The following is a 24,969-nucleotide window of genomic DNA, read 5'->3' on the forward strand; positions in this document are numbered from 1 at the left end:
AAAGAGCAGATCCGGCTGTAATTCAGAGGACCTGAGAGTGCTTGTGTATCCATACCCAGAGCCTTGAACCTCTTTCCTGGAAGAACAGATGCTTTATCCATCTTTTCCTTATGTTGCTGCTGGCAGTTTAACTCTGTCTACTAGCATACAATGATAATTATTCATTTATGTAGATGTTATTCTACTAAAGTATTCCACACTAAAAAGAGCTTAATAATCAGATAACTTTAGGGAAGCCGGTCACATCCCGTTGTTCACATCAGGAGCAGTTGAGATATGCTGATCTTTCAATGCATAGCTGAGTCTCGGGGTAGATTAAGACATTTTCACTGATACAAGAGCAGATCTGTTCTTCAAGTTACAGTCTCCATACGCCCAGCGGAAGTAATGTAAAGATAAGGCTTGATATGGAAACAGGAGAACAATAGAGAGCAGCTCTGTCTAGCTATCATCTGAAGTGTATGCTATGATGATGGGGCTAACGGGCTCCATTATCCATTAGGGGTTGTTGCAGACTTGGAAGTGAAGTGCAGGGATAAAGGCCGTCTTTCACTGGTCTTTGGAATTTCCTCTTGTTCTCACACTTATTCTTTACTCCTGTAGTGCCGCCTCAATTATGTGTTTCTGATGTCAATGATGAGGGGTAATTTCCTCACTGGGAACAAACAACACCAACATATGTGGAGCATGCCCACATGGAAAAGCCTTTGTTAAAAAGGATGTGAAACAGAGCTTACATGCACACACACTTCCTGTATATGCATACTCCCTGATGGATGCATTGTGTCTCCCTGTATAACAGTTATGGTAATGCTTCTTTGAATAAATTACTAACTCATAACGCAGATGCTTCCATGTAACGCATTGGTCTATTTTTAAGAGAGAGCGAAATACTTGGTTTTCTTTTTGAACTCATCCCCCACCCTCCACAAATAGATTTGATTTTTTTGTGTATTTTTCTTGTGTAGCAAAATGCCCACCATTGAGGTCACCAAGGTCCGGACCTCTGTATTTTGGGACTATAACTGCATTTAATTTTGCACAATGACAATAAATAAAACCTTGAACCTTGAGCGAATGTCTTCAAATTTGGCACAAACGTTCACTTGCACTCAAGACTGATTAGAATTTGGTGGTCAAAGGTCACTGTTACCTCACAAAAGACGTGTTTGGCCATAACTCAAGAATTAATGCACTAATTGTGACTGAATTATGACTTGTGATGAATTCCAGACAAATATCTGATAGGATAACATTGCTTGCTAACATGACATTTTGGACGGACATGGATGTAAACTGCTACATATTTGGTTGGTACAAAGTCGCAGAGGTCGTTCCTTGTCCTCCCGTGCTGACGCTGTACCCAGATACCAGAGCACTCTTAAGAGAGACGCGAGGCTGACCCAGCCCCTTCTTGTCTTTGTGAGCATAAAAGGCAAGGAAGAGGCCTTCCTCCTTGTAGAAAGAATGGCTTTCTAAACCCCACATCCTGTGGCACAGTGCTGCACATTCACAGAGGAGCAACCGGCAGAGCTGGAGTACTCACAGCACTGCAGCCGCTGACATGAATTGAACTGGCCCTTTCTCAGAGAAAACAAACGTGTGAACAAAGTAATTGTTTCTTTCACCCCCCCACCCCCCGTCTATCTCTGTTTCCACCAGCCCCTGACCATGCTCTCCCTCTCACTGCCTCAATACCAGATTTGTTAGCGGAGAAAAAGTGCAAACTCCGTTCCAGATTATTGTCAAATTCTATTTCTAGGGTACAGGCATCCAAAACGGAGGCAGCTGCAAACAAGATGAAGTGCAGAGGTAGAGAACTTTCACTTTGATGTCTGTGTACTTGTACTGATCCTGTTCCTCTGGGATTGTAGAGGAATGTTTTTTTTACCATGGGGAACAATAACCACTCAGACCAGTGATGTGTGGGCACGTGAACAGAGTCCTGCACACAAACCAAAAAGCCCATCTTTCCCACTGGCTGAAACAACACAACTGTAGCAAGATGAATCTCAATTAGCTCGACAGATTTCTAACTTTTCACACTTGTGTTTTATATGAGAGCCAAACAACATATCCTGCATTTGAGAACTAAAACGTTTATTTTCTCATCAACAAGTCGGCTACACGGCAAGGCTGCAATCAGCTGTTCTTGGGTGGAGTGCTCGGGTGTGCATGTGTGTGTTTGTGCAGTAGAGCCAGAAAGTCCCCTCTAAGGCCAAATGAATAGTCTTAGATCAGTGTTTCTTATTTCTTTTAACAAGGTAACATTTCATTCACATAAACACTGACAGACACTGAGGAAGAACAAAGTTATAAAGATGACCCTTATATGGAACATTCTGTTTGAATGTCTAAATCCCCTCTAATTGTCTGGGCAGAGGTTAGCGGTCAGCAGGATGAGCCTGTGAGGCTTATTTGTTACTGGTCAGGCTGGGATGTAGATGGACTAGCTGATTAAGAGAGGTCAGGGACCTTTGTGATCTAAGGATTATTCTATAGGATCTCTTAGAGGCATTAACGTGGAATTTGTCTGAAATGCAGTTGAGTGTTTGGTGTTGGTGATGATAACTAAACCATTGTAATGAAATATAATGATATTGAGTCATTGAATTAGTGGACTTTTTAGTGCTCTTTTGCTTCAGTCTAATCTCAACAACAGTATCAATCACACGTACACAGTGAGTGATAAGCAGAGAACCGTTTTCTGGAGCTCCTTCCACCCGCTGTATTTGACCCACCAGATCCAGTTCTGGAAGATCAGCCAATTCCAGAGTTTTCATTTTACCATACACATATAGTACAAGCGCACACACACACACACACACACACACACACACACACACACACACACACTCACAAAACATTATGCGAACCAGCAAGTCCTGAGAAATTGTCTGAAACAATTTTCCCATTTGTTGAGTTCATTTAGCATGTGAGACTTCCTGGTTAGACTGTTGATACTGCTGGTTCTGTTCTGCTAAAGAGGACTGTACAGTTCTCTTTGCATGTCCGCTGACATGTTCAACAACTTTTGCAGTCCCAGAGGATGAGCTTTTGTTTGAGGTTCTGTCCACAGTTAGCCATGTTTGGCTTCATTGAATTAAAGTAGGTTTATGCTCATGTATGGTCATGAGTTTATTGAGCTGAAGTAAAACGTTGACCTGCACGACATTGATAAGTGGGTGATATACTTGATGTGTTTTTTTTGGTAGAGTTTTCTTAACTTTTAGACCCCACCACTTTAGAGCCATGCATTTACAGCTGTTCTGGTCTTCTGGTCCCAAAATTGATGACAGGCAACATTAACCTGGTCACGCATGAGCAGACTGGTGACTGACTGCTGTGTTTATTAATTGTGTGTGTGTGTGTGTGTGTGTGTGCATACCTACTTACCTAAGTTTTATGGTATTAATCTTCATTTTTGTGTTTACATGCATTGCATGTGTGCATTTCTTCACATGTGCATTTTTGTGCAGACATGACTTGTGCATGCGTGTGTGTGTGTGTGTGTGTGTGTGTGTGTGTGTGTGTGTGTGTTTGTGTGGAGCTCCCTGCAGATGCATCTGCTTTTGGTTACAGAAGCCCTGAATTATTTCTCTTGTGTAGATGAAAACCTGCTGCCTGCAGCCAGAGCAGGACATGTTTTACATCAAGTTGGTCTCAGCAAATGAGCACTACAGGACTCCTTCAATAAAGGAAACAGAAAACATAGCAATGTTTTGTTGCAGAATGTGTATATTATATGTCTCCAGGTATAGGACTCTCAACTTGGCCTTTGGTTTCTCTGGAGCTTTGACATGTAACCACTGTGTCGTTTTTAGTGATAAATGAGGTAAGAGCTTATCTCTTTTAGACAAGTGGCTTCCCCTGTAAAACCACATGTTATGTTACTTTACACTTAAGTTTTTGTGTGAATTAAATGAGATACAATGTGCTTATTAGTGAGTTTTAGAAGTGCTAGTAGTCTGACTTTGCTACCTTTGGACAGAGCATGGCTATTTGGACAGAGCCAGTGGTTGTGATAAGCTAAGCTAATGGGGGGGGGGGGGCTCTCCCTTTCCCTCTCCGCAGTCCCTGGTCTGGCCTCTCACCTAATTGCAGTGAGAATGTAATCATAACTATTATGATGGTTATTATAGTTATTTCTTATATTATCATTATTATTATTATATTGCTCTTGAAGCATGTATTTATTCATTACCACTGTAAAAAGTCCACCACATCTTTTGTCTTTCTGCCACACATCTCATAGACTACTCGGACGGATACTCTTGCCTCTCATACAAACATGCACACACACATAACCTACATAACCCGATCTAATTGTAATCTATACTGCCGGACTCTTATCATTCCATTACCTACGTCATCCTAACTGCTTTATGTTATTGTCTTTATGTCTATCGTTATGTCTCTCCTCCATGTTTCACTATATGAATTTATTTTTGTCATATTGCTTCTCCAATAAAAAAAGAAAGAAAAAAAGAAAAATGGTTTTGCTTAACTTGATGTCTATCTTGGTATTTTAGAAAAATGTTTCACATTGTAGCATTCCAATTTGTTCATGTGCTGCTCACCCACACGCACACATACACACATGCTGTTTACAGAGCAACTTGCACCAGGAGACTTGTCTTCCAAGTATGGCAGTCAGACAGAAAATTCCCCTCCTCCACTTCTATTCTCTCAACCCAGCCTCTCAGTACCACAGAAGGCCAGGAATGTCTGAGCAGCACAGTCTGAAATAAGTTATCTATCCTCCACTCCTCCATTATTATTTTAGTATTTTTTATTAATTTTCTCTCTCCTGTTTCAGTGTGTAGCCCAGGAGTGTTGTGGGAACAGCGTAGTTGTGGTCATTAGCACCTGTGATCTTATTGACTGTGAAGAAAAACCACCATTAAAAACCTCAAACCACAAAAAGCTGGAGTGAGTAAACATTGCTGAGATACTGATCTAATAGATTATATGACATCAGAATCAGCTGAGTAGTCGCAGCAATGCAGCTTGTGTCTGTGCTTTCTAATCAGCACATGTGCGAGTGTATATGTTAATGCTACATTTATTACGAGGTATTGTATTACTTGTATCGCACCGTGCTCCATAACTGTCTCATTTGGTGTTGCTTAATGAGCACTGCTGCCAAGTGAGATCCTTGTGACGTTAATGGAATAAAACTATCCTGATTGTCTCCATATGGAAGCCATGATCTGTGGTTTAACACCATGAGCATGTCTTTATGGGGTGACTTACACAGGTTAAACATCTTAGACCAACTAAGTCACTGTGGTAAAAGGACACAGGAGCTTCTCAAACTCACTTCAACAAACACCGGAAAGAAAAGTAAGAAAAGAAAGAAAAAAGCTCTACCTGTTATTTCAGCGGGACTCACTGAGTCCAAAGAAAACCCCAAATGTTTATGCGAAAGTTCGTGGATACGTTCAATTTAACAACGTTGCACAATATTTTGCTGGAAAACAAAGACAAAATCTCATCGTTAAGAGTAATTACATCAGCCAACTTGACATCAACCCAAACAGCCGATTGCCCAAAACAGAACAAAATGTAAACCCGAAACTAAGTGATGCAACAATATGGCTATAATAATACCTCTGCTCACATGGGGAGGCTGGTGTTGGAGTCATGGCTGAATAAAGTAAACTGGATACAGTGTTGGAGGTGCGGCCCCGTTCAGTATGAAAGTGGCTTAGTGACGCATGGAGCCAAAAGTATGTCTAAAGTTACCCGGATGTTCCACATCCATGGGCCAATAGAGCGAGAGCACCAGTGTTTCTTTAAGCTCCGCCTCCCAGCCCTCAGTATTGGGCTCATTCCCACTTTTAGGACCTAATGAATTTAATAATGGCTATAAGTGTTCTTACTGGGAAGTTTATTTACAGAAAAAATATTATCCGCTGATTTACAGACATCTCTTTATTTATGTAAGTCATGGGTAAAAAATCTTTTTGGGCCCAATAGCATCACGTCCAGACGTTGTAATGCCACGGTTTGGCCACCATGAAAGTAGGCTTCCTGGGGGCTTGGTTGGAGTACACATGGTTGAGTCAGAGTGACAGTCGTTTGGGCTGTTATTGGCACTAAACCTATGCAAGAAATCCAGGCAGCATAATACTACTAAGGTGCCCTTTAGAAACCTCCAAGAAAATAGTTCTGTGACTGACAATATGGTTGCACCGGCGGTTGCATGAAACCCTTAATTGCTAAAAATTATTGGGGGCAGAACTCGTCAACAAACTCTGGCATACTATAATGGCTGGTTATGTTCAGTAGCTAGAATTTCCTTTTATCAGCACCGGCAGCCTCACTCTCTTGTTAAGCTGCCAGTATACTCCATTAGAACTGCTTGGTGCATGGATGTTTGAGACAAGCATGTAAGCGCAACAGATCTCCACATTACAAAGTAAAAAGGGTACAACTGAGTACGCTATCTGGTTTCCCCCTCAGTGGAACTCATATCAGTAGGGAAGGAAGGCTCCTCTCTCAGCGCAGGAGATAAACTGAGAGGGAATTCTCCAGTCAAATCATTTTTTCTGGCTACACAGATTTTCACGTGACTGGCTCAGGAAAACCGTTTTTTTTTGTTCTGAAAACAACAAAAACAACAGCCTTCCACAGCACTTGATTCCTGATAAGAGCAGCCAGAACAAAAGTTCTTGCTGATGTCAGCTTCCTAACTTTACATTAGGTCTTGTGAACAAAGTGGCTGCTGCCTATGGTCTTACCATGTATGTGTGTGTGTGTGTGTGTGTGTGCGATTCTAGGTTATTATTTTCAAAGTATAATGAGTCTTGGGAATTAATTGAATCCATTTCACACAGTAATAAGCATAATTGCGATGCCTTGACGGAATCTCATCTCATGATGCTTGTCTGATAACCATTACTGTATGTCAGGAGGTTATATCTAAATGTCAGCTTCTTACTGGTGTTTAGTCTGGTTTTGTGAGTTTGTGATATGTGTATAGAAGAAGAGGGGATTTGAAATAGCATATGCTCCATCAATTTATGTGCTCAGCCGCTCCAGGAGGCCCCGGTGGTTTGTGAGGTACTACGGCAGTGGTGGGAAGTTATGGCAGGAATGTGATGTCATTCTAAGAAAAGTCTGTAGATGACCTTCACCAGATGTTTGTGTGATCTTCAGTTCCCCTTAACATGATAGCAAAGACACATCCAGCTGTTGTAAATGTTCACTCAAAGTGGAGCACTCCAGTGATGGGAACGTTTCTACCCCCATCTGGTTAACATCAGTACTGCTGCAATACTTAGTGAAATCTGAGTACAAAATGTAGCAGCAGGCTAGAATTTGTGAAAACATTGTAATTATTACACACAAGATGAAAGAGTTGAACATTTAAGGAAACATTTAAGCATAAAGTTTGCAGGTTGGCTCCAATACATGAGGGGGGGATTTGCCCACTTGGGCAAGAAGAACAGGGGCAGTGAGTCATGCAGTCACAGCAATCTGAAGGGCAAACTGAATGACTGAATTCTGCAACAAAGACGTAAGTTCAGGAAAATCCAGCTGCCTTTTCCATTCATTGTTTATGCTTTGAATTCAGTTAAGAAGCCTCAAGTCTCTAATGGGATGTTTTATGAGAACCGTCAGGTCAAGAATGAAGTTTGAGTCTGTGTATTGTATTGATTGGTTGTTGGAAAGTTAAGAAATTATTTTCCTTGAAGGCCCCAGAGATATACTGAAATGACATCACAGATTTGATTGTAACTAATGGTAACCAGTAGTTGGCAAAACAATTTCAACTCAAGGTCCATTTAGTTCATGTTCTGGAGCTTTCATTCATATCACATGATCTTCGTCAGCAGATTGTGTTTGCCCAGTTGTCATGGACTTGCAAATGTTCACATTTAAATATCCATCAAACTCCCTCTGCGAAGGAAGATCATGTTATATGATTGAAATGAAAGCTCTGGAACTGCTGCTACAGAGAATATACCTTGTGGTGAGTTTGTTTTGTCAGTTAGAATATTGTACATCCTTTATCTCTGCCCAGTAAGGTGAGGTCAATGGCCACACGAAATTTAAATCTGGGAAACGTCAGAAAAGATTTAAAATGTCCGATCCAACCTATTCTGTAGCTGTAGCTGTGCTTGCCTCAGCCACGACGACGCTGCTCTTGCTGTGGCTCTTTTTACGATCCGGTTATGCAACAGCTCTATATACTCACTCTTGGTTTACATTAAGAGTGTTTGTGTTAACGTCTGGATCTCTGGAGCTGCCTCTCTTGCTCCGTAAAGTAAACATTACTCATCACTTCCTCCCTCCTGGGCTCATCTCAGTGCTGCGATGTATCTAATGATGTCAGACATATCAAGCAGGTGTTATTGAAACATCAGGCCTTTTGGGAGGAGGCCTGAACTGATGTAACCTCCAGGATTGAGACACAGCGGCCTACACTGTGGAAGGCCTGTGGACATGCCCGTGTGCACCATGATGCCACAGATCGCTCTCATCCCTCCCACCCCATCTTCTGCCTCTGTTGGAATTTTATGCTTTCTGTCTCAGATTCTGTCAAAGCAAACCCTCAGTCCCGTGTTTCCCTGCCAGCTCCGGACAGCTTAAACAATCACAAACACACAATTATGGATGAGGCACTGTTTTTGCGCAGCGCCCAAGAAATGTAAACACTCTGCCAGCACACGTCATATTGATTTTTCACAGTTTGGAGACATCCAGGCCTGCCATCCAGACTCAGGAATGACATAAACACTTGTCCAGAGGCACGTCAGACTGTCTGCGGCGGAGCTCGGCTGGATCTGATACAGTTCCTCGAGGGCTTAGTGACTCACCAGCCACTGTATATTCACAGTGGACACTAACACTCATCACTGCAGAATCTCAGGCTTCTGCTCAGTCTGTTTGCTCGGTGGAAGATCATGCTGTTTGTGTAACCTCACTGCAAGGATCTGATGGGGATCATTTAATGTAAGGTATAACATTGGGAGACAGTAACTGCAATACTCAACTAGTACAAACAAACATGCTCCCTCATTCTTTATCGATATTCATATTTATATTCAAGACAGTTTATAAAAGTGTGTTTTTGTTGTACAATGCATCAAAAAATGTTTTAAATGTACTCTTTTTAGATAGATTTTGATGAGTATCAATAGTAGTTGTTTTATGTGGGTCAGTCTGTTATAAGGTCAGTATGTGGTGGGGTAAAAACTGTAAAATATCCCTCTGACATGTAGTGAAGTAAAAGTAGCTGTATCTCAACATTTGACAGATGTGTGTAATCTGGTAAGGCTATCATCCATCATGACGTCGGCCTTTAGAAATGGTATTCATGCTCGATAATCAGACCTGTCATCATTCTTAAGATCCCTTTTCAGACATCCACTCAATGGCTGCAAGACTCATTAGCATCATGTTCTTTTTTGTGCAGATATCAGTTGGGTCTGTGTGCCATCTCTCCCATCTGGTGTTTGGGTTTATGGCGGTGCATAGTGGACGTAGAAGGAAAACAAGCAGGAAAATTCGGAGAAGCACTATTTTGATCCACCTGCAGATTACTGAGCGGTGTTTGGAGATTCAGCAGTAGACATCACATGGGTGTTTTTTTTTTCTTCAAACATGAGCGCACCTTCACCATCGTGAGCCAGTTTAAGGTTTGACTTACGAACATGCAGGAATGTCTGCTCGGTTAAGTTGCGCCTTAAAGAGGATGGAGAAAACTGCCGAAAGGAAAAAAAAATCGGAGACAGAAAGCAACAGGTGACAGAGAATATTTAAAGCAATGCTTAAACATGAGCAGCTGTGATTTATTTGAGTGGTGCTGACAATATGCAAGTGTCAGGTGTCCCTTCATTGCATCAGCGTGCCTGAACTCCCTTGGTAAATTGTCAAAATCATGTTAATCCAGCACCAGGAGCCCTTATTGCTGCGTGCCAGCAAGTTTGCCGTAATAAAACACACATGTGCTTCATTCTGAGAGTTAATTTTCCTTTTCCTCTGTTTGTCTTATGACACTAATCTGATCTGAAGCAGGTGTTCCTGAAGTTTTCTTTAAGTGGCATAATAGTAATAAATCCTGTGAAAAAAAAACACTCAAGGGACCAGAAGTTAAGAGGTGCGATGGAGTGAGTTAGACGTGTTTGAGAGAGCAGGAATGAGAATATTTACCAGGCCACACATGTGTTATAATAGAATAGATGAGAACAAGTGCTCTTGGTCAGGGCTGAGAGTGGGGTCTGTTTTCTGAGCTTTCCCATGCTTTAAGAGCCACATATTGATTCAGTTATCTGGTATGTTGGAGAGGATTGCATGTAAGTAGGAAGACATGGAACATGTTTAATATTTGGACAGAACACAGAGTTATAGAACATGTAAAATTAAGAGTGACTTATATATGAGATGCCAGGTTTAGAAAGTTGTGAGAGGATCATGATTAAGGGAGATGAAGCCATTTATTTGTTGTGTATGTGTGTGAGAACAAGAGGCAGACGGAGAGAAATATTTGTGTGTAGTGTAGCTGTTCACTCTCTGCCCAAGCTTGCTGAGCCCGTCCAAAGCTCTGACAGGCTTTTGGCTGGACGCCTTCCACGTGAGTCCAGCAACAGCTGGATGATGGAGAGAAAAGGAGGAGGGGAACAATGAGGGAGAGAGAGAGAGAGAGAGCCAAGGCAGAGCAGGCCAGTTCCCAGGCTCCATCCTCTGAAGACCCCAGAGGAGAGGAAGCAGGGTGGAGTGGGCGGGTGGGGGGAGTTGGGAGGGCTGAAAGGGACAGCTGCATTGATGTTGTGCCTGCATGTAGTAATCAGTGACGCTCGATGTGGCTTCAAAGTAACATGATTGCACTAAAGAAAGCCATCCTTCATTTAAGCCTTTCAATAAGTCATCAATATAATTAAAGCTACTATAGTTCATTAACAATGAACAACAATTATCAACGGATCTGATGACAAGTTTACGTGAACAAACCCACTGAGAACTTTCACCCCACTGCAGTTCTCTTTAGCTCTACGGAGTGTTTTAGCATCTTTCAGCTCACTGTTTTGGTTTTACTGTCAGCAACTTGGCTGTTTTGGTTCACTGTCGATGCTTAAACAAAGCAGCAAGAGCTCTAAAGACCAACAGTATGGAGGTAAAATTAGAGTGAATGTTAGATTTACTTCCAGTCACCAGTCACCAGTCAAAAACTCTGATGATGCAACTGAGGGCATCCGTCTCTGTTTTTGAATTTAATAGAATCACCACAGTTTTTGATTTGTCAATGCTCACCTGTGAGACAGATCAGCAGACTCGCATGAAAACACTGCAGAAGTCGGTCTGGCCGCTCACTGTGGTGATTTGCAGCATCAGTGGGGATATCTATGAGCCACCTGACAGAGGCAGGACACTAGCATGCTATAAAAGAATGATTAATAACAGAAGTCTGATGAATGACATCAAGTGACTCTCAGCGGTTGGCTGTTATACTCAGCTGGCTAACACTGTCTTCATTTTTGCTCCTCTCTTGATTATTATTTTCTTGTTTTGCCACACTCTCCTTCCCAAATATTTGGCCTTCCAAGTGACGTATCATTCATAAGTATGTTTCTCTTCATCCTCAGGGCTGCGGGGCATCATGTGGAAAATGCGACTGCAGTGGTGTGAAAGGAGCAAAGGTGAGATTTTCGTTTGTCACTGTCAATCAATGCTTGTGCATTTTCTTCACTTATTTGATATCAAACCACCTTGTTGGTTTGCAGTTGTTGCAAAGGGGGCTTTTTAAGTTCACAGCCCACCGAAGCAGTCGTGGCAGTGCTTGCTATGTTCTGACTGATGGGGTCAGCTCAGTGGGACAGACTGCAGCTGGGCCTGGGTGGAAAAGCAGTGGATGGGGCTCAGTCACGGAGGAGAGACCAGGACGGGAACAAAGATCAGTTTGAATTAGAGCATGTCCGGACACACAGCTGGGCCGAGGGCCTTACTCCCATCAGAGGGAGGCTCTCAGATACAGTACAGATGCACAAGTGGTGGGGGCAGTAGCCTGAACTGGCCATAAGCCTTTGAGCTGTCAGCAGCAGCATGAATGTTAAATCACTGTCCTGAAACGTGAAAAGTTGGTATTAAGTGTCTTTGGTAAAGGCGGTTTTGTTGTTACTTAATTTTTTTTCTTCTCTAAAGCAATTGATTAGAGACTGTCAAAGCCTGATATATCTCATTCAATCAGTAACGAGTATATTTATGGGACAGCAACTAGGAAAGAAAAAATAAGAACATTTCAGACTTTCCTCTTATTTTTGCCTTTTTGCAAGTGAATTATGGGATATTTGTGTACCTCTTAATCACAAAAAATCCCTCTTTGGTTGAATTGGTCACAACCAGTAGACATGAGGGGTCACGAGTCACATTGCTTTGTTTTATGTTGTCGCAAGTAAAGGAAATTTGGAACCACTGCTATTAAAGTTCATTTGTTTTTCCACTGCAACTCCTGCTGTGAGTGTACATGTAAGTTATTGGCTCAGTTATATCAGAAGACTGCAGCATGTTATCCATCCTCTTTGTGCAACAGTCGGGCCTTTTATGGCTCATTCTTACAGCAACAGTAGCCCCACAAAAACAACAGATGTATTCACTGTGTTCAATGGAGCTCGGCCAACCCACTGTGGATTCAAAGCACTGCTGTGTTTTGAAACGTTTCTGAAAGGCCCCAAAAAAACCCATGTGAGCTCTATTTCCAATGATGTCACTTCTGTACGTTGCACAACAGGAGTTGCCGTGGTAACCCGATTGATGATTTCCCACGGTTCAAAATACAGTTTTTCTCCCGACTGATTGAAGTCAGATGTGTTGTGGTCAGAGAATGGAAATCGACCTAAAAGGTTTCAGTATGTTACACGTGACGTTCTCATGCTTGACAGCTCAGAGAGGGTCTTGAAGATTACTGGAGCGGGTCCTTCAAAAACGCAATGCTGCCATCTAGTGGCAGGTAGTGGGAACAACATCCAATCACACTGAGTCACTGTGATTGGTTGTGACTAAAAGTAGTTTTTATTGTTTTGTTTTTTGTTAACATTGCGCATAATTCAACAATCAAAACAATAGTTTTCATTATGAAGTCAAATGCATTTTTTAAAAATATGTTTATAAAAATAAGTGCTTATCCTTTGATTTTTGGCAATGGATTGACTGAATGGATCATAAGCTCTTACAGGTAAAATGATCTCAGTTGACCTAAATGCATGAGATGCACATTTTTGAATGCATCTAAAAAAATGGAATCCCTTTAAATCATTATAGATTATAATGTTACCACAACAATTGATAATAATACAGTAACTCAGTCTAAGACTGAGTTAAGTCATTAAGTATCGAATTGTATAGTTACTGTTCCCCATTCAATTTGCTTTGGGTATCAAACCCATGTCTGATAAATTTATGAAATTATAAAATGTCTTAAATCTGTTTTAAAAGTTCTGTGCCTTAAATTGTTCCTTGTAATCTCAGTAAATATGAATATTTTTATCCTTTCATCATTAACCTGACGGTCTGTGCTTCACAGGGTGAGCGTGGATTTCCTGGTCTTCAAGGTAATATGGGATTTCCAGGGATACATGGACCTGAAGGTCCTCCAGGACCATTGGGCCCCACGGTCAGTACACATACACACACACACACACACACACACACACACACACACACACACACACATACATTAAAGTGAATAACCTTACCTGACCTAGTTTGTGTCCCCTTGTCCACACCTGTGACATTGTGAACTGATTCTATACACATAGATCAACTATTAAGATTATAACATATTTCTCTGTTAAGATGATCATGATGTCATTTGTCTCTTTTAGGGAGGTCTGGGTGAACCCGGAGCTTCTGGACTGAAAGGAGTGCGGGTAAGTAACTAACCATCACAATCATGACATACAGTATGATGTGATAAATGAGACCGGTATCGTCATAAGACAGTAATGCTGATATGGCTGTCATCTTGCAGGGTCCTCCTGGTCTGCCAGGTTTCCCAGGAAACCCGGGACTACCAGTAAGTTCCTCTGATCTGTCTAACATCCTGCAGTATCCAGTAAATTTACCCCATAACAATAAGAATGTTGTAAGATGCAATCGCTGACTTAAAAGTAAGACCCTCTAGATAACACGGTTTTAGATGATGCTACTTTTTAGGCTACGTCTTAGGTGTCTGTGGGGAGCTTAGTTGTTGGACTAGTCTGCGGAGACTTTGTCACTGTAACTGCAAATTGTCTCAAATGGTCTATTTATGTGCTCCCACTCTTAGGGCATCAATGGAAATGATGGCTCACCGGGTTTGCAAGGTATCCCAGGATGCAATGGGTCTAAAGTAAGCCACTTCTAAAAGTTGTACTGTGTTTCAAACCGGATTTGTTCACTGTTTGTGCCTTCTGACTGTGTTGTGTGTGTGTGTGTGTGTGTGTGTGCGTGTTTCAGGGAGACAGAGGGAGGGATGGCACTCCTGGTTTTGCTGGTCTTCAAGGACCTCCTGTAAGCAACCGTGACTCACATGTCAACCAACCAGCACACATTTCAGCTATTGCCACTGTCCTGTGGAGAAAATATGAAAAAGCATCAGAATTTCTTTCAATGCTTCCTGGTTTTTATACTGACTGGTACACCTTTTTGGGAATAGTCCGGTTGTCTTTGAGCAGCTCTCCTCAGCTCATATAGAACCGTGTTGCAGTATGAAGTTAAAACATCACAACCATAATAACATTTCTACGTGACATGGCAATATGTTACCTAAACAGTGTCTGAAATCCAAATATTCATCCTATCAGAATATGTTACATGTATAGATATGTTACTACTGTCCTCTCTTCTCAGGGCATCTCAGGAATTCCTGGATTGAAGGTCAGCTGAACTTTATGTAGCTATTACATTTGTATGCAAATAAGAATGTCCCATCTTCATGTATGATGAGACACTGTTCTACCAAACCATTTATTTGTGTGTTTTCTCCTACAGGGCGACCCTGGTGGTGTGATCGGGATTGTTCCCCTGAAAGGAGACAGCGGATTCCCTGGCACACCTGGATTACCTGTGCGTTGTGTGTGCATGTTGAAAGAAAAAGAGACAAACTAAGACTAAATGTTATCTCAATTTTCATGTAAGTTCTTCCCACACATGTCATTCTCTCCCAGGGATCAAGTGGATCTCCTGGACCTATTGGACCTCCAGGACCTCGAGGCTATCACGGACCCAAAGTGAGTTGGATTGTTTGTCATCCTACAGAGTCAGTGATAGACCTTATGAGCTATGCAATATTGGTTATGCAGAGACACATGATAACCATTAAATAAGAACACCAATCTGTGCTGGAAAGAGCAAACATTATAAAGTATAATCTGTGTAGATGTTTAAACCTGGAAGATGCTGTTGGATGATTTGTTTATCTGTAATATACAGTACTGATATTATCAGTTTGTTTTACTAACTGAGTAACTGTTTGACAGGGTGAACCTGGCTTCCCTGGCCCTCCTGGAGAAATAGTAAGACTATTAAGATAAAGAGTTTACAATTGTAAAACAAAATTCACCATTCTCTGACTTTATCACACAGCTGAGATGTCATGGAACTTCTTTTTTTTTTTACCTCCTTGCAGGGTGACAAGCTGTCCTATCTGAGTCAGAAAGGAGATAAGGTGAGAATTTAGTTTTTTTTGTATGTTGTCTGCAAAAATGCTGCATTTCTAATATGATGCTTTCACTGTAGACCTAACTAGAGGCAGCAGTAGCACTTCAGTAAGTCAGTAATAAAACAGTGAGAATGGGCTAATATATTTCTTAATGTGGGTTTTCCGGTAGGAAATATTTAAATAAAGTTTTGATGGTATTATCTTAAAAAAACAACAACATATAATCAGTTATCAGTTTTTAAAAAAATCACCAAATTTGGAGAAACTTTTCACTGGATGATTTGCTTTTTTGATTACATTTTGTGACTAATTGTTAATGCATTGCTCTCGTGAAAATGTATTGCTTGTGGAAGTTGTTGTGATCATTGCGGTCTTCCTGAAGGGGGACCAAGGATTTCGTGGCCCACCCGGACCTCCCGGACTTCCATTAGAAAGAAGGGGAGAACCTCCCACAAAGATCATACCTGGACCACAGGTACTCGGCACTTTAAAAACAGAACAGATATTGTGCTAAATTTGGCTATAAATAAATCGCAAATATTTGTTGATATGTACAAGATGACTTGGATTCTGTGTTATTTCCTGAATGTTTTTGTGCTTTTTTATTCGTAAAGGGTGGGAAAGGAAATCCAGGGGATAAAGGAGACAAAGTTAGTATTGTACCTTTAAATGTTGAGGTGTATGGTTTACAGTAGATTACTGTCCACACAGGCTGTTTGCTATCCTTTTGTTCAATTTTTTTCCTTTGCAGGGCTATTGCACCCCACATCACACTGGTGTCAAAGGGGAAATCGGTCCTGATGGACCAAGAGTAAGTGATAAAAAATGCGTCTCTATGGGATGGTACAATAAACGAAGAAAGACTTCAAGAGACAGCAAAACTAATTAAAGTGAGTGTTTCTGTAATTTCAGGGTAAATCTGGCAAGGATGGAGAGGACGGGCTGAAGGTAACAATAATTTACTATATTATTCACCTCCTATACTATACTGCCCAACTGTTGTTTGCTTTAATCTTATGAAATATGTATCGCTAAAGTACATAATACTTTCATACAGGGAGAAAAAGGCTTCCCCGGATCAGGTGGATACACTGGTTCTCAGGTAACTGATTCATCTTGTATTTACTCTGCACATACTCAAGACTTTAATCTGAAACTTAGATGATCTCGGAGGTGTTATGGTCAGACAGAGTAAACTCTCCGTCTTGTTTCAGGGTGAAAAGGGAGAAAGAGGACCACCAGGTCATGTAAGTAATGCCTCTCATCCCTCTTTCTCTCACTCTTATCCTCTCCCTCTCTTTCCAATCAGCTACAAAGACATGGATGATTTCTAAAAAGCTACCAGCAGATGTAACCACATATTCATTCAGTTAAAATGTGAGAGCATGTTAAATGGGCAATCTATTAAACATCATGGCTGTGGCCTTGACTTGATTATCAGCAACTTAAAATTAGTCCCCGAGAGGCTAAGTAAGGGAGACTAATGTTCGGACGCGCTGGTAGTAAATGATGATAAGAAGTTCAGCAGTCAACTCATTTGAGTTTAGGTAGATTGGTGGATTAAAACTTAAACATAATCTTAAACAATCTTATATAATTTTAGGGTGATGGTTCCCCTGGTTCTCCCGGTCCTCGTGGTTTTCCTGGGGTACACGGAGAAAAAGGTAAAGTGAGGTCATAGTGTGCCACTAAATGGTCATACGCATATGCGGACACGCACACATGCGCATAAACACCTATTTTGGATCAGGTCCCATGATATGATATATTTTCTCATAATCCACAGGTTTTGCTGGTCCTCAGGGAGAGGCAGGTCCACCAGGTACAATGACACAACATTTCAACATAATATAAGACCACTGCATTGAGACGGCATTTGTTAGTCAGACACATGCTAACCTGAATAACACACTAACTGGCTTTCTTGACTTGTACTTCAGGCCAGCAGGTGGAAGGGCCTCGAGGGGAGAACGGTCAGAAGGGAAACGTTGGTGAGAAAGGAGAAAGGGGTGTAGAAGGAGAGTCTCTCGTTGGACCTCCAGGACAACCAGGGACCACTGGATCACCTGGACCACCTGGACTACCGCGTATGTCTTATCTTTGAATAATATAACTAACATTTCAACAATTGACATCAAGGAACACCTTGATAAAGTGCATACCTCTATATATAAGTGTATATATGTGTGTGTGTGTGTGTGTGTGTGTGTGTGTGACAAATGTTTGTGTTGTGTGCTTTGACATGGCCGCACAGTTGACCCTAATGAATGTAACAACGAGAAAGGAGTTCCTGGCCCAACTGGACCTCAAGGGTTACAAGGGGAATTGGGACAGAAAGGTAAGAACGTCTACAATTAATGCTGATTAATACGAGTCATCAAATACATTTATTGAAATTCTATGTTTTTATCTTTGAGGCGTAATGATACCTTTGTGGGCCCATGTACAATATGCATCATGTATTATCTGCAGCTGGACAAAATTTTAAGGACATTTAAGTGCATCATATTATTTTAATTGATAAGTCTGTGCCTCCTTTCAGGTGACAGAGGAGATACCTGTGTTCAATGTGAAGCCTTCGGCCCACCTGGATTACTTGGCCCCCAAGGCCCTAAAGGAGATCGAGGTGAGTGAACAGTGATCATATTCAAATAAAATGGTGGTGTCTAGCCACACGACTATTGGGGCTCTGAGCTAAATATGTGAGGATCTCTTTCACCTTCTGAGTACTTCTAACCACAGCTGTGAATATTATTTTATTCCAACATTTTTTCCTTTGCATTGATACTCACTAGATTACTATTGAATGAATATGACGTATGTACAATTGTCCATTTTCACCTGGCAGGACCTCCTGGGCTAGTAGGCGGCAAAGGAGAAAAGGGTGTGTCTGGCTATTCTGGACAATCTGGAAGACCTGTGAGTAGAATAATGTGTGAAATACTTTGGGCAAGGTCTGAGCTGAATAATTTCACAATTTATCCTTCATTTCATTGAGGAAAATGGAGCAACAAGACCTGTTGCTCCATTTTGACCTGTGTGCATTTTGACCTGTGTGCAGGGTTCTACCGGTATTCCTGGGTTGATTGGGGCACCTGGTGCTGTTGGTGAGCCAGGAGACATTTTCGCAAATCCTGGTCTGAAGGGGGACAAAGGTCTGCATGGTATTTCTGGTACACCGGGGCAGTCAGGACTGGATGGACAGCCAGGGAGAGATGGCCTCCCAGGTATACCTGGCTTCAAAGGAGAACCAGTAAGTGTGTGTCTGGTTTGTTTGGTTAGGCAAACTATCAGGATATCAGGACAGCATGAGCTAGTCTATAATATAGTTTCAGGATTTATTGTCAACTCAAATCAAAGTAGATTGGAAATCGCCTTTCTCTGATTGCTTTCAGGCCAAAGAAGGCATCAAGGGTGAGCGTGGACCAGATGGGGACCCTGGTCTTATTGGGCCTCTCGGAGAGAGGGGTCCACCTGGCCTGCCAGGCTTCGGTCGACCAGGAGAGAGTGGAGACAAGGGCAGTCATGGGAGACCAGGCCTTCCTGGAACTCCTGGACCATCTGGTAGGCATGCCATGTACACAATGAGAGACCAACAGATACTGTGAAAAATGCACTCATCTAGTCAAAGAGAAGTAAAATCAAACTTTATCTCAACCGCACATCAGAAACTCAGCAAACACACACTGAACATTAAGCCAGTGATAACATATACCTTGTGTGCACCAGGTACAAAAGGTGAGCCAGGTAAAGGTGTGAGCACTCCTGGACCTCAGGGAATACCTGGAACACGCGGAGAAACCGGCATACCTGGAGTTCAAGGTGAGCAACACCATAGTCAGCATGTTTTCATTTTAACTCCACTGCAAAAAATATGATTTACAATTAGTCTCTTGAGGATTAATCAGTGAACTTAATCTTATGTTTGATCAACAAGTATCAGCATGTAATTACAAAAAAACGAAATAAATTGTGGTGTAGAATTGTTGGTGATTGGTCCTGTTTACCCTGTAACGTGTTGTTGGTTGCAGGTGAGAAAGGCCTGCATGGAGACTCTGGGTTGCCAGGTTTCCCTGGAGAGAAGGGTGAACACGGACCCCCTGGAATTGGATTTCCAGGCCTAACTGGCCCTGAAGGTAAGTTACTCCATGATGACCCTATTCCGCCTCTCCGTGGATCAAAGAAAGTATGTGGATACTTACAGGTCCCTGAAGAAAAAGATCAGCAATTGGATACAGTGTATGAATTCTATGTACATAAACAGAGCAAATGTTTTATCCATGTTTCTAGGAATCAGTGGAATTCCAGGAGGTCCAGGATTACCAGGAGATTCTGGAAGACCAGGACAGGATGGCTTGACTGGACAACCTGGTACACCTGGGCAAAAAGTGTGTATTTCTCTGCATTTGTATAATTCAACATTCTACCTGACGATTAGTGTTCTGTGCAACTTCCTAAAGTTAAAGTTAGATTTGAAGTTAGATGATGTTTCTTTCTTTGGATGTTGCATTGAAATATATATTTGAGAGGACTTGGTTTATAAATATTACACAAGTGCCTTGTTTTTATTAGTCCAAAGCTCTATTGTTACAGAATACAATTCAAATCCAACAACAAGAGCAATACTAACATTTATTTTTCATGGACATGATACACTGTGAGATTTGAATGTCATCAGTCATCAGTGCTTATGTCTATATTCTGCAGGGTGACCCAGGGCGGGGTCTTCCAGGTCTAAAAGGTTCTCAGGGTTCCCCAGGAATTATTGGCTTCCCAGGAGAAAAGGGTGTCATTGGACAACATGGTGTTCCTGGACGAGAAGGCCAGACAGGAGGACCAGGACCTCAGGGAATCAAAGGTACTGCAAGACATGCTTGATTAGTCCATGCTGCAGAGTTAAAAGGCCCATCATCTGTGCCATGTACAACTTATTTTTTCTTTGTTCTTCAAAATAAGGTGACATGGGACCCCCAGGATCTCGTGGAGTGGATGGCTTACCAGGTGCTCCAGGTAAAGGCTCCCCTGGAGCTCCTGGACCACAAGGACCAGCTGGAGAGTCAGGACCGTACGGTGAGCACAAACTTTTCATCCAAACATATGGACCTTTTTAACAGAAGACATTTTGACCTGTCACTGAAGGTAAAGCAATTATTGTATAATATGGTAATAATAATGTTCAAATAATATGATTAATGAATGCGTGCACGAGTGCATGCATGGACACTTGAATGAAACACAGCCATTGTAATGTTATCAGTAACTCCTGTCATGTCAGATTATGAAGAAAACTCTTCGTATACCTCACCTGTCAATTGTTATGGAAGTCACTACAAATATATTTGTATGTGTGCATGTTGAACAGGTAGGGAAGGTGTTCAGGGAGAAAAGGGCTACCCAGGTCCTTCTGGTCTGGACATGCCGGGGCTTCAAGGAGATAAGGGAGCCAGCGGGTTCCCAGGAAACCCAGGTTCCAAAGGACTAACGGGGCCACCAGGCTTCCCTGGCAGGGATGGACTCATTGGAAACCAAGGTGAGACTGACTGATGTGCGGGTGTTTTTTTTGTACTTGCACAAATACATAAAGGTCGGTCCCGAATACAATCGATGTAATGTACGTTTCTACAGCATTAATTCATTCAGTCCAACAATGTAGTGAGTTTTTAAATCAGAAATACCTGAAGTAATTGCAATGCATCTACTTGCCATTCTTGTGTTCAGTGTGTATGATATTGTCAATAAAAGTCAACACTTCCTGTCCATGTTTCACATTAAAAGCCTTCAACATAAAGGAGGGATTATGCCCTTTGAGCTGCTGGAAGGCTGACATATCTTTGCAGGAAATGTTTGGGAGTAGCTGAGCGCTGAATGAAAAACAACAATGTGGAAATGCAGAATGGAATTAGTTATGAATTGTGAATGAGTAAAGTATGTCACGGGAGTTCACGGTTAGGACCCAATAGCAAGACCACAGGAGAAAGATTACGGTAAAACAGACTTTATTTAGCCAGAGTAAGAAGACAGTAAGGTGTGGAGCCCGTGGTCCGACACCAGAGAGTAGGCAGATCGACGGTGCGAGTCCCGTGGCTCGACACCGGAGGGCAGGCAGCTCGACGGTGTGATGTCCCGTGGCTCGACACCGGAGGGCAGAGCGGCGGTGTGTAGTCCGTTAACACAAGGAGGGCAGAGCGGTGGTGTGCAGTCCGTAACACAAAGGAGGGCAGAGCGGTGGTGTGCAGTCCGTAACACAAAGGAGGGCAGAGCGGCGGTGTGTAGTCCGTAACACAAAGGAGGGCAGAGCGGCGGTGTGCAGTCCGTAACACAAAGGAGGGCAGAGCGGCGGTGTGTAGTCCGTAACACAAGGAGGGCATGGGGGATTCCCGGACCGACGGGCACCAGAGGCAGGTGCTCGAGGCAGAAGGTGAATACAGGGTTGAAGTGGGTGAAAGACGGTACGACCTGATAACCCCAGACTGCAGGACCAGAGTTTATATATTGCCAGGGGAATCGTTAGTGGGACCTGAGTCTGGTGGTCAGCCTACAGGAGGTGATTAGCTGAAGTAGCTGCAGCTGTGTGGCCATGGGAGGTGTCTGGTCTGACAGGGATCCTGACAAAGTATTTATGTTAAAAAGAGAAACTCAGAGCAGCAGAGTGCTCAGTATGACATGACATTGTTTGATAATGTGGTAGAAATATACATTATCTTGATATAATTACTGTCACCACTGTGGCAGTAATGTAGGACGTTGAGTATTCGTACTACCATTCAATTTGAAATGAGGAAGGAGCAGGGTTGACTTTTAGAGAATTTTCACAATTTCCCTCCAGTGGTGCCATACTAGGAAGGCTGCATGGGATATATGTGTTCGATAATTGAATCCTCTGTCTTTTTTTTATCTACATTCATCCATCCATCCATTTTCCTCCGCATTCATTTCACTATAAAGTATGTATGTTTGTTTACCAGGTTGGAAAGGTGAAATGGGGCTCATAGGGACACCAGGAGTACCAGGTTTTCCTGGACCACCTGGTATATCTGGATCTACTGGACTCAGAGGTGAGGAAAACCAAACTGTGAAAACTAGTTCTTTCATCAGCATCCGTCATACTGGTAAAAAAAAAGATGTTTTCAGTTTAAAAAAAAAGATTTTTACTTCTCACCGTCTCTCTTAGGTGATCCCGGTATTACTGGACCTAGAGGTGATATTGGAGTGACTGGAACTAAAGGAGAAAGGGGAGACCAAGGTCTTCAGGGACCTCCTGGGAACATGAGCGACGTTGACATGGAGCACATGAAGGGCGAGAAGGGAGACCTCGGAAACATAGGTATAAAACAACATACTGCCTTTGGCTCAATAAGAGTATATGGTTGATTTACTACAAACAGGTTCATTGGTGATTCTATCTATTGACCCACAGTTTAAGAAATATCTATTTTTAATACTTTCTTTTAGCATCTTCCAGCCAATAATTTTCTATAAAGTTCATTGCAAATATGTATACGTTTAATGAAGTAGAATTAACAAATACCAGAAAATAACTAAGAGACCCCCCCCTCTCAACCTCTTTCCAAAAGATTATTTAAATTGGATTTATATAAATTTGGTTTTTAATTCCATTTTCCCATCAGGTACACCTGGGGGCTCTGGAGAGAAGGGCCACCGTGGACTTCCTGGTAACCCTGGAGTACCAGGCAAAGATGGAGAGTCTGGATTACCTGGACAACCAGGTGAACACATGATCACCTAAAGAGCAACCTAACATGTGTTGAATTTCTTTATAGGATATCTAAACCATAAAATACAGTAGATATAAATTTTTCTATCCCACTGATGTGTCTCAGGTGAGAAAGGAGACCCTGGTTTCCCCGGAGACCCTGGCAGGATGGGACCAACTGGTCAGAAAGGCAGTGGTGGAGAGATGGGAATACCAGGTAAGATCGCACAAACAAAACAAACTAAATGTGTCTCATGACAACAACCAGTGGCAGTGCGAGTGTGTGCAAACATGTATTGTATGTGTTACAAACAAAGACCGAAGTGTAAAGCGCTGTATTGAGGATATTTCAAGAGAGGGGAAACCCACATTTCACATTCTATTGTGTGTGTGTGTTTGTGCAGGTGTGGTTGGTCCAAAGGGTACTAAAGGAGATTTTGGTACATCGGGACATCCGGGATTCAGAGGCACCGACGGACAGAAAGGAGACAAGGGAGTATCTGGTGAACCAGGTATTGGGTTCCCAGGACATTCAGGAGAAAAGGTAATCCACTTCCTATAAAAATTCTTATTTTTTACAACACTAGTTCTATGAAAATACATTTTTGAGACTCTATGAGCCCGACTCACAGTTAAAAAAATCAGTTAAATAATCAGTACAAAAGATAAAACACCATATTACAAAAGCCAAATATCCACTATATATATATATAAATAACGTAAACTGGCGACCAACAGAGATGGAAATGTAAACGTTTTTGCCAGTTATAATATCATATAAACTATGTTTACATATTCATCTGGTTCTTCTCAACAATCATCAGTACCTACCTGCGTTTACTTCACTGCACTCCCCTCCCCTCCTCTACTCTCACAGGGTGAGACAGGCCAGCCAGGTTTCCCAGGATCACCTGGAGAGAGGGGTGTGAAGGGTCATGAGGGTATGCCCGGCAAGCCAGGAGTGCAAGGAATCAGAGGAGACAAAGGACTCATTGGTTATACAGGTCAGATTTCAATCTGTATTGTCGCATTCATCACATTTGTCTACGACACTAGATGTAGTATTTATACATGTTGTTATTCCATGTGAGTTCTCATCGGGCTGTATGTGTGTTGTACAGGTCAGACGGGTAGATCAGGTGAGAAGGGAACCCCGGGGCTGCCGGGGGCTGCAGGAGAATCTGGTCGTGACGGTCGGTCTGGTCAGTAACAGGATTATTTACTCAGCTAGTCAAACAAATGGCCACGTATTAATCACAGTAATCATTTCATTTGTTCAAGGTTTGATACAACGTTTACTTCACAAAGACGGACGTAATCGTGCGAGATCAGTTTTTGTTAAAAGGGTTTTGTCTGTTAAAAATCCACTGAGGATTTAATGTGCCTCTGCCAGCCTGGTTAGTAACATAGTTTGTCAATTTGTTCTCCTCCAGGTGAAGGCGGCTTGCAAGGACCGCCTGGTGTTCCCGGAGAGAAGGGAGATGCTGGAGTGGATGGTATCCCTGGATCCTCAGGGGAGAGAGGAGACCAAGGTTAGTGTCAGAGGAGTTAGGAGGATGCTACATGGCAAAAATGTACTTGTTTGTTGATAAGCTGTCACGACACAATG

The 24,969-nt window shown here is 42.2% G+C and overlaps 1 protein-coding gene across 1 annotated transcript in view; it reads left to right on the top strand.

The window, feature by feature from the left end:
• Positions 1 to 24,969, top strand: part of col4a1 (collagen, type IV, alpha 1) — a 34,717-nt gene that overhangs the window by 5,378 nt on the left and 4,370 nt on the right. The window contains exons 2-40 of the mRNA XM_031869453.1: positions 11,595 to 11,648; positions 13,529 to 13,618; positions 13,830 to 13,874; positions 13,976 to 14,020; positions 14,273 to 14,335; positions 14,443 to 14,496; positions 14,836 to 14,862; positions 14,977 to 15,051; positions 15,153 to 15,215; positions 15,465 to 15,500; positions 15,614 to 15,652; positions 16,029 to 16,121; positions 16,261 to 16,296; positions 16,398 to 16,457; positions 16,559 to 16,594; positions 16,704 to 16,748; positions 16,861 to 16,893; positions 17,250 to 17,310; positions 17,433 to 17,468; positions 17,587 to 17,733; positions 17,901 to 17,984; positions 18,189 to 18,272; positions 18,495 to 18,565; positions 18,708 to 18,899; positions 19,042 to 19,210; positions 19,376 to 19,468; positions 19,678 to 19,782; positions 19,937 to 20,034; positions 20,354 to 20,504; positions 20,603 to 20,716; positions 21,009 to 21,176; positions 22,612 to 22,701; positions 22,818 to 22,970; positions 23,275 to 23,373; positions 23,488 to 23,577; positions 23,765 to 23,904; positions 24,238 to 24,364; positions 24,482 to 24,562; positions 24,794 to 24,892. Coding sequence (XP_031725313.1) covers positions 11,595 to 11,648; positions 13,529 to 13,618; positions 13,830 to 13,874; positions 13,976 to 14,020; positions 14,273 to 14,335; positions 14,443 to 14,496; positions 14,836 to 14,862; positions 14,977 to 15,051; positions 15,153 to 15,215; positions 15,465 to 15,500; positions 15,614 to 15,652; positions 16,029 to 16,121; positions 16,261 to 16,296; positions 16,398 to 16,457; positions 16,559 to 16,594; positions 16,704 to 16,748; positions 16,861 to 16,893; positions 17,250 to 17,310; positions 17,433 to 17,468; positions 17,587 to 17,733; positions 17,901 to 17,984; positions 18,189 to 18,272; positions 18,495 to 18,565; positions 18,708 to 18,899; positions 19,042 to 19,210; positions 19,376 to 19,468; positions 19,678 to 19,782; positions 19,937 to 20,034; positions 20,354 to 20,504; positions 20,603 to 20,716; positions 21,009 to 21,176; positions 22,612 to 22,701; positions 22,818 to 22,970; positions 23,275 to 23,373; positions 23,488 to 23,577; positions 23,765 to 23,904; positions 24,238 to 24,364; positions 24,482 to 24,562; positions 24,794 to 24,892 — 3,346 coding nt within the window. The remainder of the gene's footprint in view (positions 1 to 11,594; positions 11,649 to 13,528; positions 13,619 to 13,829; positions 13,875 to 13,975; positions 14,021 to 14,272; positions 14,336 to 14,442; positions 14,497 to 14,835; positions 14,863 to 14,976; positions 15,052 to 15,152; positions 15,216 to 15,464; positions 15,501 to 15,613; positions 15,653 to 16,028; positions 16,122 to 16,260; positions 16,297 to 16,397; positions 16,458 to 16,558; positions 16,595 to 16,703; positions 16,749 to 16,860; positions 16,894 to 17,249; positions 17,311 to 17,432; positions 17,469 to 17,586; positions 17,734 to 17,900; positions 17,985 to 18,188; positions 18,273 to 18,494; positions 18,566 to 18,707; positions 18,900 to 19,041; positions 19,211 to 19,375; positions 19,469 to 19,677; positions 19,783 to 19,936; positions 20,035 to 20,353; positions 20,505 to 20,602; positions 20,717 to 21,008; positions 21,177 to 22,611; positions 22,702 to 22,817; positions 22,971 to 23,274; positions 23,374 to 23,487; positions 23,578 to 23,764; positions 23,905 to 24,237; positions 24,365 to 24,481; positions 24,563 to 24,793; positions 24,893 to 24,969) is intronic.

Source organism: Anarrhichthys ocellatus, unplaced genomic scaffold (assembly GCF_004355925.1).
Source record: "Anarrhichthys ocellatus isolate YVR2014 unplaced genomic scaffold, GSC_Weel_1.0 scaffold47, whole genome shotgun sequence".
In the NCBI taxonomy this organism is placed as follows: Eukaryota; Metazoa; Chordata; class Actinopteri; order Perciformes; family Anarhichadidae; genus Anarrhichthys; species Anarrhichthys ocellatus.